Source organism: Exophiala mesophila (assembly GCF_000836275.1).
Source record: "Exophiala mesophila strain CBS 40295 unplaced genomic scaffold supercont1.3, whole genome shotgun sequence".
Lineage (NCBI taxonomy): Eukaryota > Fungi > Ascomycota > Eurotiomycetes > Chaetothyriales > Herpotrichiellaceae > Exophiala > Exophiala mesophila.
Window position 1 is genome coordinate 820,241 of NW_015622506.1, and position 14,813 is coordinate 835,053.

Genomic DNA, 14,813 nt, shown 5'->3' on the forward strand with positions numbered 1-14,813 from the left:
GTGGATGACATGGACTCTCTGCCAGCCAACGTACTACTACCGTGCCACCTACAGGCAGTTTACCCTATTCCGTCCCATGCTTGTCGGCCACTCAAATGCTCACTTGCAGGCTGCAACCATCTTCATTCACATAGATCCCACGCTGAGTACCAACACGGTCTACTGACACCTTACCCCATCTCTCTCACTCTCCTCCACTTCAGTCTTCCCCAGTACTACTCTCCTTAGCCTTCATCGCTGGCAGCACCATAGAACCTCCGTCGCAATGGCGACGAGCCCGCCCACCCAGGAAGACCAGGGCCGACTACTAGAAGAGGCCCTGGGAGTCGTTCGACAGCAGGCTGTGCAGATGCGAAGATGTCTGGAGACGCCAGGGAAGCTGATGGATGCCCTAAAATGCGGGTCAGTACCAGACCACAAGTCCTCTATTCTTTCTGCCTGCACTCGCTGACTTGCGTCCATCAACATAGATCTACCCTGGTTTCCGAGTTGAGGACACCAACCCTCGGCCCCAAACAGTACTATGAACTCTACATGGCTGTCTTCGACGCCTTGCGACACCTCTCCGACTATCTGCGCGACTCCCATCCCGTCAACCACCTCGCCGACCTATACGAACTCGTCCAGTATGCTGGCAACATCATCCCTCGCCTCTACCTCATGATCACCGTCGGAACTGTCTACATGGCCGTCGAGGATGCCCCGGTCAAAGAAATCATGAAAGACATGATGGAAATGAGTCGTGGAGTGCAGCATCCCATTCGCGGCTTGTTCCTGAGGTACTATTTGAGTGGCCAGGCACGCGATCACCTTCCCGTGGGAAAAGAGGATGGCCCACAAGGCAATATCCAGGACTCGATCAATTTTATCCTCACCAACTTTGTCGAAATGAACAAACTGTGGGTACGGTGGCAGCATCAAGGTCATTCCAGAGAAAGAGAACAGAGGACTCAAGAACGCCGAGAGCTGGAATTATTGGTCGGGAGCAATCTCGTCAGGCTTAGCCAGCTCGTCGACCTTGAGACCTACAAGTCAACCATTATCTCGCCCTTGTTGGAACAGGTCGTGCAGTGCCGTGATGTCTTGGCGCAAGAGTACCTGCTCGAAGGTAAAGATATGTCCTGTGATTAATCGTCTCTCTGCTAACAAATCTAGTCATCACAAAGGTTTTTCCTGATGAGTACCATCTACACACCTTGGACCAGATGCTTTCCGCAATAGCCCGCCTCAATCCACATGTTGATATGAAGAAGATTGTCATTGGCCTGATGGATCGTCTTTCTACCTATGCCCAAAGGGAAACCGACGGAGTTTCCGCAGAAGACAAGCAGAAAGCTGAAGAAGAAGCAACCATCAGACTTCTCGAGAAAGTTGACCTCTCGGCAAGTGCCAAACCTGAGCCAGTGGACGAGGCTGATGCCTCGAAAACCAATGGAACAGAGCCAAAGTCGCCTTCAGCAAGTCTACCAGCTCAACCCGAGGCAGATACACCGAACTCGCCAACAAACACGCAGGCTACCAATGGGGAGAAGTCATCTGCAAACGTAGGCGATGTGAAGCTCTTTGAAATCTTTTATGAACAGGTCATCAGCTTGGTCAAGACGCGAGGACTCCCCATCCAAGATACCATGGCCTTACTGACGTCGCTCGCAAACCTGGCATTAAACATATATCCCGACAGACTAGAATATGTCGACCAAATATTGGCATACGCCCGGGAAAAGGGGGCCGAATTCATGGACTCTGCCGATCTCCATTCTGCTGCGACACAAGCCAATATGCTCAACCTCCTCCTCTCGCCGATTAGGACATACTTTTCTCTCTTCACCGCCCTCGCTTTGCCCAATTACCTTCCACTCTACCAGTCCCAGACCTATGCCACCCGGCGCGCAGTAGCGGGTGAAGTTGCAAAGAACATTCTTCGAAATCGAATCAAGATTACTACCTCACAACATCTAGAAGGCGTCCTGTCTCTCCTCAAGGTCCTCATCAAAGAAGGTATTCAGCAACCAGGCGGGTACCCCGGGTTGAATCGCCAGAGGGCCGGAGAGTCGGATGAAACAGTGGAGGAGCAAGGTTGGCTGGCGCGGATAGTGCATGTCATTCAAGGTGCGGACAACGACACCCAGCTGAGACTCTTGCAACAAGCCAGAAAAGCATACGAAGCAGGAAACGAAAGAATCAAGTACACCACACCAGCCATCATCACTGCTTCATTGAAATTGGCCCGCAATTTAAAGAAGCGCGAACACTTTGACGACAACTGGCAAACACAATCATCTGCGCTCTACCGATTTATCCATCAGACATTGTCCCAGCTGTATACGCGGGTCAATCCTGGTGCTGCTGAGCTAACGCTACGCCTGTTCGTAGCCGCGGGACAAGTCGCTGATCAAAATGGGTTCGAAGAATTTGCATACGAGTATCTGGCGCAAGCTTTTACCATTTATGAAGATAGCATCAGTGACTCGAGAGCGCAATTTCAAGCGGTCTGCATCATCGCCGGGGCTTTGCAATCCAGTCGAGGGTTTGGAAAGGAGAATTACGACACGTTAATCACCAAAGCGGCATTGCATGGAAGTAAGTTGTTGAAGAAGCCGGACCAGTGTCGTGCAGTCTATTTAGCAAGTCATCTATGGTGGGCGGTCGAAATCGCAGGCAAGGAGGAGGACGCTAAAGACGTGAGTAACATGGGTTTCAAGCCAGGACGGCGATAGCTAACGGTGCGTACAGTTTTACCGCGATGGTAAGCGCGTACTCGAATGTCTTCAGAGGGCACTACGGGTTGCCGATGCTTGCATGGATACGGCTGTCTCAGTGGAGTTGTTTGTTGAGATTCTAAATCGCTACGTCTACTACTTTGATCAGCAAAACGAAACGGTGAGTTATTGGGAAAGGTTCGTCTATAGTAAAGTGGCTTGGCCTAACAGATGGACAGGTGACTACAAAATACCTCAATGGCCTCATTGAGTTGATCCATTCGAACTTGTCAAGCACCAATACCGACGGCAACACCCAATCGATGGAGAACCCCAAGCGACACTTCTTCCGAACGCTGGACTACATCAAGACGAGAGATTACGAGGGAGTGATTACCGAGGCTCGCCAATAGATGGAGTCGCGCCAATGGGCGACATTGATTCATGGAACGGGGCATTGAACCAAGGGTGTTTGAGATGGTCAGGCGGCAGAAGATGTCGTTAATTGCGATGGCTATTGTTGCTGCTGACCTTGTGTGGATCTCTCACGCAGGCTAAATAGGTAATGATTGTCATCTTGGCCTGCCAACAAGATACATACGGAGTAATATAAAATGTGGCATGCCCCGCAGCTATCATCCATTGAAATGTTGCGATTTATACGGTCGTTGTCCGTTAAGTCGTTTTCAGTATTTCTAGTGCACATTTGGTTATAAAGACCCAGAGGGGAGGGCGATGATATCACGTGACACAAGGCTTGCCATTTGTAGGATTTAGTAATCTGGGAAATGAGAAATCTTTGCTCATCTTGAGGAGCAGCTTTGCGATGCTAGCCAAGAGTCTAAACGGTGCCAGACAGCGATTCTGATTCCGTGATAGAGTATGCCTGATCCAGACAAGAGATGGTGGACGACAAAGCTCATAATGGGTTCCAGGTTGGGTGATCTTGTGGCAGCCTGCCCCTGTCCATGCAGAGAAGGTTCAAGAACAAACTCGGATTTGGCGCTATTTGCGATGCTGATTCGATTTTCATGGTCTGGCCATATGTTTGAAAGCGCTAAGCCTTGAATGCGAGTGGGAACTATTCGATTCTTGTCGAAAGCCTTTCGACTGCCGATGAGGTCCTCGACGCCAACAGATCTGTGGTCGCCCATTATTTCTGTTGCCCGCCCACATGACTGTATGCCTCAAGATGGGACGGCAGGAGGACATGTATAAGACCAACCGATTTCTCTCAACGTTATCAGCGTTATGCTCATCATTTTCCACCGCCAGCAAGTCTTCAGGGCTAACCGTTCGCAAAACACGTCCCACCTGATTTCGCTACTATCCCATATCTTGTCGTGTCGTTGTCGTTGAACTAAAGGGACTTCTGACTCTGGCCTCGACAATGTCTTCTATACGCAAGCGGATGCCAAGTATCTCGGCTGCTGTGGTGAACCGCTTTCGGTCTCGAGATATGAAGAAGTATGTCCATGCAGCAGAACAGGTAAAGTTGCAGAAAGGGAAGAACAACGGTGCCAAAAGAGAGAATTGAGAGAGAAACACAGGACAGAAATATTTGGTCTGTATTAGGGACACAGACTTGGATTTCTCACCCGCGGCCAAGGCTACACCAGAAGATGTCTCATGGCTTGTCGACAAACATGCCATTGTACTGTCTGTGATCTCTCATTTCACTGCCTTCAGAAGATGCCACTGTCAGCTCATGTCTGTGTGTGAATTCCTGTGAGCAAACACTAGGTAGCCACGCGGCTGAGTATTTGTCCAGATGATGCGCATGATTGTGCTCGGCGTTCTACCACAATCTTCTTTTTAGATGAGACTAATTTCTCATTCCCCCTCGTTTCATCACTTGAACTCACTCTTCTTCTTTTTCTTCTTCCTCAACCTGACAAACACAGACGATAACTCTTCTCTTTGACCCTTCTCCCAATCATTCTCAAGCGTCACCCAACATAGCCACGTCAAGATTGTCCCTGCTCCAACATGTCATCAAATATCCCAGAGGAAGAGTTGTTGTTTTTTCCAGAAGAGCCACAGCGCTCTGGATACGAAGGCACTCCACCTCCTCGTAAGCACCACCTCTTCTTCAGGAACACATTGAACTAACAATTGAAGCAACCCCAGGTCATCTACCGTGGGACGTGGTCAGGGACTCAATCGCAGCAGAACTTGAACGACAGACGAATGTCCTGGACTTGATTCCAGCAGACGTTCGCGAGTACATCACCAGCGCCCACGATGCCATCTCACAGCACTCAAACTCAAACTCCAACCCCAATGTCAAATACGCCTTGACATTGTCCAAACCGATCAACAACCCTGATTCTGTTGTTGAGGGGGAATACACCAATGTTATCGCGGCCAATCTTGGTGTTCTGAACCACATTCGTCGACATTATTTCAAGGTCTTGCAACGAATCCAGGATCAATGGATCCAGAGTGGCAATTTGCAAGGAGCAGCGAATGAAGTCGTCTACTTCATCGACAACAACGGCTGCTTGTGTATGGCAGTCCACGGTGATAGCCTTCTCTACAAGGTCATTACGGTCGAAGAGTGAAGGACATATTCTCATTGGCAAGACCTGTCTGTTGATGGTAGAGAGCCATAGTACGGTGTTTCTGAGAGGACGGAGTTGTCAATCAACGCACTCATCAGACTTGTATCCAGAGAATTCATCCAATTAGTCTCAAAGGTTCACTCCACTGCCTCCATGTATGGCCATAACCCGCCATAGGCCATTGTAGTAGATAGTCTGCCTGAAAAGTGGCTTGGATCTGTTTATCCGACATGAATGCTGCCGATGATCCTCGACCTGACTTTCCCCGGATTGATCTAAGTTCAAATCCACTCTAGAAAAAGCCCGGACGGCTCAGGACATCTCGACAAAATCTGGACAACGTCCTTCCTTGTGAAGTTTGTGGCCTCGCCAGTCTGCGGCTCTCTTTGTCTCCCAAACAGACTCCACCATCATTCGAGGACTATATGCCAACATGCCGTCATTTGGGACTATGCTTGCGGGTTTCATCACAGTCAGCATTGTGCCCTGACTGGGACATGAAAGATGGCAACTCGTTACCTTTCTCTCTGCAAGACTAGAAACTGAGCGTCCGGCTGTAGAACCAAAAGGGATTGAGATAGACCAAGAGGCTGGGGCCGAACGGGTGTTCATTTCTACAAGGGTTGCACCATGGCGCGTGGCATGTCCTGTCTCGCCGATTAGGGTACGGTGTTAGTATCAGCTGGCTATTGAGAGATGGCTGGAACCGTAGAGGACAATGTTTTCAAAAAGGCATTAGGGTTTCAGCAGTGTTCGCAGATTGAGGCGGTAAACACAGGCTGTTCGTTGTCTTAGGAAGGGATTGCCCACAATGAATACATTACTACTTGTGAAAGATGTGTGATGGCTCATAGGCTCCTTCTGGATCCCGCAGTCACAATTGGCTAGGTATATACAATAAGAGTCCTCCGCTGTCAAGCCTGCTCACAATTCTTGCACCCATAGTCCCTCAGGATTGCTACCCAGGGGGGGCTGTGTGGCCAACTGAGTCACGACCGTCGAATTCGGGTGGCTTTGCATGATGGTGGCATTATACTTGAAAGCAAAATTCAGAATCAAGGCAATCGCAAGACCGATGCTGACAATGAACGGGCCCACCACGTTGTCAAAATCCTTGCCGCTTCGCTCCGTGATGAGTCGACTCCGCCACATGTAGACTCCCCAACCCCAAATTGCTGCAAAGGCGGCGAATGCGGTGTAAACCAGGGATAATGCACGGGCGATGTTGTTATCGACGCCTGCGGCATTGTATAGCCCCAGAGATAGAGTGGCCAGTAGCACAGCAATATGCTGCCACTTGATGAATGTGCGCTGATTGGCAAGCCACACCTTGGCTTCCACCTTTAATGGACCTTGGTCTTTGATCCAGACACCCGGGTCTTTTACACCCGGTGGTAGCGGTGCGTCCTCCCAGGCGGCACCCTGTCGATGACGACGCGCATACCGTGAATTGGAGAATGCAGGGAGGTATGCCCGCAGCCCTCCAGCGCTGGGACCAGGCGCAGTCCCATTTCCTCCTTGGATCCCATCGTCATCAGAATCGGGTTCTTCGGCCGTGGATTGAAGCTGATCAGCTTGACGCAAGCTCTGCTGTAGAGCCTGTGGAAGATGACCCGAGATCCGACGTTCCGGAAATTTGGAGGGCGACGCTGTCTTGGCTTTGAATGAGGAAGATAGCTTTGAGCTTGCCAGGACACTGCCGACCGCCATCTCGTCTTCGGCCTGCTTTGCTTCTCTCTCCTGCTCCTCGTGGAAGGCGGTCACAGGATCCCGCCGGATATCGGTTTCCAGATCGCTAAGCCAGAAAGGAAAGCTGTTGACATAGTCTTCGAAAAGAAGAGCGACCCCGTGTACGAATTTGGAAAATTTCTTCTCTTCTTTGACAAGGTGCGAGTTCATCAGATCGTCCAGCCAACTATTGCCCCTGCTGAATCGTTTGCTTTCTTTGATTTTGATCTCGAGGACGGCGTGTTGGAAACGACTGATTTCGCCCTTTTTGATGGTTGGATATGGGTATTCGAGCTGGTTCTGATCGATATCAGACCTGTGCCAATCTTCCGGGTCACGGCATGGACGATCCGAGTCCAAAGCATCTTCCCTGATGAAAGCAAGATCGGTGTCAAGTGAGACTCGCACTCGGTCATCACCAGGAATCTGAAAAGCTGTCCGCGTGTAGCTTGCGCGCAGAACAGGCTCCAGAGCCTTGTCCTTGATGAAGGACTGGATCTCGTTGACATTTGCCTTGAAGGTCTTGACCTCATCAGCATCCGGGCCAAGACGATCTTCCAGCTTTTGAATTTGTTTCTCCAGCTTATACTCGCCTTTGAGGAATGATTCAATGTATTTTTCCTTGAGAGTCACTCGGATGTCCCGGCTGTCAATTTCATCGCCAACTGTTTTCTTCTCCAGAACAATTTCAGGTTTATCATCAAGAAGACCGGTCCATCGGAGACGAACAGAATCGCCTGAGGTAGCCTTGTCGACTTTGCCCTGGTAGAGGTCGAAGTTGGGACTGTCGAAATAGATGGAGGTCAGAGTGGGATCTTTTTGAGCGCCATCAACGACCTTGACGGATTGAGGATTGTAGACAAGAACGGGAAGGCGACGGAGAATATAGGTTTTGACTTCGAGCAGGTTGTCGACATGGACCCAGAACTTGTATGCTTTGTAGGAATCTTGTTGGCGTACATCGGAATTTGTTTCTTTTCCACTGCCCTCTTCCTCGCCGAGCTTCTGGCGAGCCCATGAGTACATGGCCGACAAACGGAAAAGAAGAGGAGAATAGTCTTCCTGGTTGAAGGGAGTCTGGGAGAGTCGAACTTGCAACATGGGTCGAACTCTGTACTTAAGACCTCGTTTCCTGTCATGCTTCTTTGCTGCTTTTAGGAAACCGGTATAATTGACGCGGCTGAACTTCCTAAGCTCGTTGAGTTCTTTGGAGATGTTGTCCAGCTCTGTGAGCATGTCCTTTGCCACCGTCTTCCACTCTTGCTCCGAGTGACTGTTCTCCTCATTGTCCGGACTAGGCAGTCTGGTCTCTAAAGCAGCGGCACGATCTCTTAGGGCATTGAAGGTGTCGACTTGGTGCTGGTTGACCTTTTCCAACTGGACGACAGTGAGTTCATGGACAAAGTTCTCCTCGTCCCTCTCAGTCCAGCCGGTCTGACCACCTCGACTCTGGGGGGATGTTTCATCTTCACGCAGTAGCTTTTTGATCTTATCGTACTCGAGGTACTTGTCCTTCCATGGAGGATAGACAGCGTTGGAAAGGGTTTGACCGAAGCGCATATTGGGGTATAGGAGGAGGGGGCTGGGCTGATGCAGTCAATGATACATGGATAATGGATGTCCACGTCGATCAGGAGCCTGTAAAGCAAGGTGAAGAAGAATTCAAAGACAAAGAACACAGGGACATGGTGGGAAAGGAAGAAAAAGGTTTGTTTCCAAGTTCAAAGCTCTTCCTTCCAATACAGAGCTGTTGGTGGACGCCGCAAGATGCTGGATTCCATCAGAGTTTCCGGGCTGTGGCTGCCGTGACAAGTCTGACTGGATGAGGTTACAGGTGGAAAGAACCAATCAAACCAGTCGTCCCTTCCCCGTGGTCAACGATTCGAGATGCCGTGGAGTATAAGTACTCTAACCGCTGGACATTAGTGACGGAGAAGCATGTAAGCTGCGCATGCAATTCCAACCTCCCACGTGCCATCTTCTTCGATCCCAATTAAGAACTTAAGATAGGAACAGACCATGCGGCTACGCCCGTGGATCCACTGATATATCTCCATCCACCCATCCATCCTTTCCCCTTGATGGTCAACAAGGCTGAACTGTCATTCTGTTCGCATATAGCGTCACCATGCCCCCGTCATAACCAAAGTCGCTTTCCATACACCAACACCGGAAATATGAGGATCATCACTCAGTACGATGCCGTCTTCCACACGTCCCAAGTTCACCGATTACACTATCGGATGGGTCTGCGCCTTACCACTCGAACTCGCCGCCTCCCTCTTGATGTTCGACGAACGTCATGAAGCTCCTCTAATTCCTTACCGCGACGATCAGAACTATCATTTTGGTCGCATCGGTCGCCATAATGTGGTACTCACATGTCTGCCATCGTCTCGTACTGGCACCAATGCCGCAGCCTCAGTTGCTCGCGATATGATGCGAACGTTCCCCATTAGCATCGTCTTGATTGTCGGTATTGCAGGGGGAATCCCTTCCGAAGAACACGATATACGGCTTGGTGATGTTGTTATTGCCAAGCCACAGGAAGAACACGGTGGAGTCATTCAGTATGATTTCGGTAGACAGAGTGCTGGCGTGTTTGCCCAGTCTAGATGGCTGAACCGGCCTCCTCAAAAGGTTCTAGGTGTTTTGTCAACGATGGAAGCATTGAGTATGTCTGATTCCATCAATATCACCCAGCATGTGGATGCTGCTGCCGCCAGGGTACCATCTTTCGGACGACCAGACCTAAGCCGACATCCTGACAATCTGTTCAAAGCCACGTACAATCATCGTGGGAGACCTTCGACTTCGTGCCATCATTGCAATGCATTATGCAGGGTGACCCGCAACCCCAGACCACATTCTCGGATACAGGTCCACCATGGAAATGTTCTTTCTGGCAACACCTTGATGCGAGATGCTCTCGAAAGAGACCGGCTTGGCTCAGATTTCCAAGCTCTTTGCTTCGAGATGGAGACGGCCGGACTATACGAAACATGCCCAGCACTAGTCGTCCGCGGCATTTGCGATTATGCTGATTCACATAAAAACAAAGCATGGCAGAATTATGCGGCACTTACTGCTGCCGCTTACGCAAAAGAGGTTCTCCACTACATGAATCCTATACAAGCGCAGCTCTCCTCCGAGACTGTGGCTCTTATTAACACTGTAGCCACCTACGAGGAGCAGAATTCCAGAGCTAGCCTTGACCTAGTCATGAGCGTTCCAAAGAAACTAGACGCAGTCACCGATTGGGTTTCCCATGTCGCTTCGACACACGAATCCCAAACTAGTCAGCCCTCAATCCCATCTATTCAGCTCCCTCAAAACAGCGACTCGCGGGAAGAGATTTCCGAGGCCAATCGCACCGCCTCTAATAGGCTTTTTCCGATCGCTAGGGATTCGATGCCTCTCGGCTTCGTATTCGAGCTCACGGGTTCGGCTAGTGACCCACTACCTGAGCAATCCGAGCTTTCAACTGACGTGCAAGAATGGCCCGGAACCACTATTTCGGATTACAAACAACTCCAATTGCAGGCCTTTTCTGTACTGCATAACTTGGTGGTGAGCTATGTGAAGCAGTCAGGGGTTTATAGCCAAGTGTCGTCGTGGGTCAAAGCTGCTAACAGCCTCCCACGCCCAATGTCGATGCTGCTTTCTGACAACATCATTCTTACAGACGCCGCGAATAACAATCACAGCCTGCCTTTCCAGTATTTTCAGGATTGGAATACTTTCAACACCATGATCAAGAACCAATTCCAAGGCCACCCGGGGTATCAAAAGATCGCTTCCGACCAGTTCTGCATCTCCATGGTCGACTCACCCGATTTTATCCTCAACGGACAAAATTGGAAGAACGTCAAGCCTCGGTCGAAACTTACCATGGATATCAAATTTCAGAACGTAGCCATTTCGGTGAATGAATGTCCGATTTGCAAAAAAAGCCTCTTGAGCGACGGCGGCCGCTCATGGCAGTGTCGCAGTTGTGGTGTATCGTACACAAAGCTGGATCAAACTCACATCGAAGCGGACGCCTCCTCGCTCCGTCAGTTTGGACCAGGCTCCAAGCGTCGTCAACTTGCAGACGGTTTCCTCAAGGCTCCTTCTACCCTTCCTTCTCTCAACCTCTATGCCGCGTATGACGGCGGAGCTGTCGATACCTCTCAAGCTAGATTGACCAATAGTCTTGGAGTTCGACGTGACCTTCCTCGAACAGCCGAAGGATTTTACGAGGTTTCTATCCCGGTGGAACCGTCCACTTCGGAAAAGGGATCAGTCATGGTCAATTGGAGCAAAGTTCGAGATGACTTGAAACGACAACGAGACGAGGAAGAGGAGGATCCATTTGACGAGAGCGTCCAAGACACAGGGGAGATGCGCTTGTTCAAAAGAGTTCGGGTCCAGGAGGAAACCGATCTTTATCAAGCAGTCTTGAATCCTGGCCAGGATGTGTCCAAGAGGCTACAACGCTGCCGTTTTGTTGACAATGAACAAGGACCTTGGGGCACTGCTCTGACTGCCGCTGTCTTGTCAGGCTCACAGCCCACTGTCAAAGACCTTTTGGCAGCCGGTGCAGATCCTCTGCTGGAAAGAGGTCCGCTTGGTTCGCCTGTCCGAGCAGCCGCTCTTCATGGGCATGATGCAATCCTTTTCGACCTGTTTCTGGCAGCAAAACAACGATTGCAACGTGGGCATCATACCGCCAAAAGAGCTCGACAGTTCTTTGAGGGCCTCCAAAGTGCATTGAGGATTGCCACGGTCTCGCATCGGACGGGCTGCATCCACGTGTTGTGTTTCTTCGGAGCCAACCCATTTGCAGCCGGGCCCAACGATCTGTCCCCGTTTTTGGACTCGGTTCGTCTCCATCATGACATTATCACGACTTATTTTCTCGACGAAGCCTTGCACCGCGGGCTGCTGACGACGGTGGAATTCCAGCTCGTCAAGAAAGCCATCGACGACCGTCACAACCCTGATCCCGACCCTTCAGGGGTCGCAATCGATGAAGATGGGGTCAAGCGCCATATCGATCGGCTTGACGCCGAGCTGGCGGATTGTGCCGAACAGATAGTGGTGGGCCGTGGCAGGAAGCTGCAGAGCTGGATCAATACCAGAATCCGGATACAACGGCCATGGGAATGGATCGGAGGAGGTCCAGGATTGGAACGATTTCTGTCCACCGACTCGGATCGATATGGACCTCTAGATGAGGATGACGATGTCATGAATACAGGACCAGAGATACGGGTTACACCTCCATGAAGGTATGGAGAATGTTTATACATACTATTAATATCATGATTGAACAATTTCTATTCGAGTCAGTTCTCTTATTGGCTGCGCATGAGTTGCCCTGCGTTCGTTGATCGGTATTAGATATACGGTATATTCTCTGGTCTTACCCCTGACGGAATGATGAATCGAAGCCTTGCGAGGCTAGATGCCAAGAGCATTATCCTCGCTGCCACCAGCCAATCGGACTGCTTCAGCCTTGGGCCGTCAGAACCGTTCACTTAACCCCAGCCTCGGCATCTCCAATATAAAATAAACTATAAAGATCCAACACTCCGCATTGACTCATCTCCCATCTTCTCTATACTTCATGCAGCCCATGTGACCACGTCCCACGTGCAATTCTTGACCATGTCGGACGAGTCGAGGGCTATTGTGCAGGCACTTCAAAAAGTCCTTGTACACAGATCCCAACACCCTTATCCCCACGTACCGACCCCCGAGAATTGTAAGAAGCGAGCCAGCGTCGCCGCTGTGATACGAGTGCGACCTGCCTTCGCGCCCGTCGTCGCCGCCTCGGGGTCAGTCGTTGACGTCGAGAACCCGTCTTCTTCTCCCCCTGCCACACTCGAAGAGTTCTTCTCCCAGGAATGGGTCCAGCAAGGCGACCCGGAGCTGCTCTTTATCAAACGCGCCGGTCGTCCTGGTGATCGATGGTCAGGTCACACAGCCCTACCAGGTGGGAAAAGGGATCCAGAAGATGCAGATGACCTCGCTGCTGCCATTCGCGAGACGAGGGAAGAGACTGGCCTAGACTTGGATACCGCAGGCTGTCTGCACGCAGGAAATCTCCCTGACCGTCTCGTCTCCACTGCATGGGGCAAGGAGACTCTCATGGTGCTCTGCCCATACATCTTCGTCCTCACATCCAAGACGTCGCCAGCTTTACAACCCCAACCTACTGAGGTCGCCGCTCTACACTGGGTCTCGCTACGTGCCCTCCTCTCCCCGACCCTCCGCACGCGAGAGTTCGTCGATATATCCAGTCGCATGGCGAAACATGTCGGCCCAGTCATTCACAAGATCCTCCGCTTCACAATGGGCAGAATGATGTTCAGCGCTGTACGCCTGGTACCGTCCGAATCTGTGTATGCAAGTTCAATTCCAGGGTTCATTCCAAGCGAGGGCGGCGATACGTTTGGCACCGTGTCCGGCTGGGCGCAAGCACCCTACGGTGTCCCCGAGTCGTCAAAGTCATTGGCTTTCCAGCAGCCCATTCTTCTGTGGGGTTTGACATTGGGTGTACTGGCGGATCTTCTGGACCAATTACCGCCTTACAATGCCGTTGCCCTGTGGAAATATCCTACCTTCACCGTACCGGATCTGAGGTTCCTGGTCTACCTCTTCACGCGGAAAATGAGGAGAGACACAGCGTCTCTTGTGTCCAGTGGGAGTTGGCCAAATCAGACCGCAGTGGACTCATCGACGGAGGCAACAGCTACGACGGCGGCGACGGTGACTGAGGCAGAGCCCATTGCGGCAGTTACGGTTGCTCCTGCACGGAATACCGACGAAGCCGATGCGGATCGACACCGCGTTGGGATTGGGGGGTTGGGTGTTGGCTCAGATCCGAAGCACTCTATGGTTAAGATCATGGCAGGGTATTATGATAACATCAATGTTGCAATCGGTGTCTTTTTGGCGTATCGGGCACTTGCTGCCATGGGATTGGGGTTTTATGCATACAGATTTTGGCAGAGAAGAAGGGGTTCTCTCCTATAGCAACAGGAGGAGTAATGTGGTGAACTAGAGGTAAAGCATTGAGGAAGGTTGAGCGATGGATTTTTGTGATACATGATAGCATGAAGGTGCGTCTCTTCGCGTATTGGGGTATAGATTCATCATTCAAATCACCAGTCCATCATTCCTCTCCCGTTGGTCATTGACCATTGACAATCCTGACGGTTGACGGTTATCGGCACAACCCCGGGTTTCTAGCCAACCCCTTTCTCAGAGCACGTGACCAGCCTGATTGGGATTGCTTGTGTCAACATACACAACACCCTGGCGAAAGTCGGTCAAGCGCCAGCACTTTCGACATTAGGTTAATGCTTCATAGGCCCAGAAAGCTGTTTGCCGCCACCAATGGTTCAGACATTACAGCAACCGTCCCCGAGCATTTGACAGGATGACAGAGAAAACGACTTCTCCCTCTCCCGCCTCGGTCGATAGGTACAACCTTTGTATGTGAGTCTCGTTTTGACAGTGCTCATCATATTTGGTCAGAAGTCGCTTTTGGCACGTGAAATCTCCATGTTCCAGCTGTTTCCAGCTGCTGCTCTGGAAGCAGGAGCCAGTCTCTTGGGGTGATCAGGCTGGAAATGATACGTGCCAAGACTGGGCACTATGCTGCTCCTGCTCTTTTTCAGAATTGTAACCGATCTCTCGATCTTTTCATCTTTTAATCTTTCTTGTCAATTCTCTCACTCTTTGTGTTCGTCTCAGATTATCAAGTTTATCCACTTGTTGTCCTTGTCCTTGTTGCAGTTGACGTCTACCGTACAATACTCAGCAACCTTGT

General features: G+C 50.7%; 5 protein-coding genes across 6 annotated transcripts; 4 read left to right on the top strand and 1 right to left on the bottom strand.

The window, feature by feature from the left end:
- Window positions 1–29: 29 nt before the first annotated feature.
- On the top strand, window positions 30–3,399 carry PV10_03955. 2 transcript variants are annotated; one of them, XM_016368468.1, is made up of 5 exons: window positions 30–402; window positions 471–1,108; window positions 1,156–2,681; window positions 2,734–2,880; window positions 2,939–3,399. In XM_016368468.1, the coding sequence occupies exons 1-5, from the start codon at window positions 266–268 to the stop codon at window positions 3,110–3,112; spliced, it is 2,622 nt and encodes an 873-aa protein (XP_016224256.1). In that variant the 5' UTR covers window positions 30–265; the 3' UTR covers window positions 3,113–3,399. The 2 variants fall into 2 exon arrangements, with proteins under 2 accessions (XP_016224256.1, XP_016224257.1); XM_016368469.1 differs by having other exon boundaries at window positions 30–1,108.
- Window positions 3,400–4,540: 1,141 nt separating this feature from the next.
- Window positions 4,541–5,263, top strand: PV10_03956 (uncharacterized protein; the record flags this gene model as incomplete). The annotated part of the gene is made up of 2 exons (XM_016368470.1): window positions 4,541–4,773; window positions 4,821–5,263. Exons 1-2 carry the CDS (start codon window positions 4,689–4,691, stop codon window positions 5,261–5,263), a joined length of 528 nt encoding a protein of 175 aa, XP_016224258.1. The 5' UTR covers window positions 4,541–4,688.
- Window positions 5,264–6,061: 798 nt separating this feature from the next.
- On the bottom strand, window positions 6,062–8,801 carry PV10_03957 (uncharacterized protein). Its single transcript, XM_016368471.1, has one exon. It carries the CDS (start codon window positions 8,549–8,551, stop codon window positions 6,188–6,190), a length of 2,364 nt encoding a protein of 787 aa, XP_016224259.1. The 5' UTR covers window positions 8,552–8,801; the 3' UTR covers window positions 6,062–6,187.
- Window positions 8,802–9,077: 276 nt separating this feature from the next.
- Window positions 9,078–12,315, top strand: PV10_03958 (uncharacterized protein). The gene has a single exon (XM_016368472.1). The coding sequence runs from the start codon at window positions 9,191–9,193 to the stop codon at window positions 12,260–12,262; it is 3,072 nt and encodes a 1,023-aa protein (XP_016224260.1). The 5' UTR covers window positions 9,078–9,190; the 3' UTR covers window positions 12,263–12,315.
- Window positions 12,316–12,591: 276 nt separating this feature from the next.
- On the top strand, window positions 12,592–14,160 carry PV10_03959 (uncharacterized protein). Its single transcript, XM_016368473.1, has one exon. The coding sequence runs from the start codon at window positions 12,644–12,646 to the stop codon at window positions 14,012–14,014; it is 1,371 nt and encodes a 456-aa protein (XP_016224261.1). The 5' UTR covers window positions 12,592–12,643; the 3' UTR covers window positions 14,015–14,160.
- The last annotated feature ends 653 nt before the right edge of the window (window positions 14,161–14,813 follow it).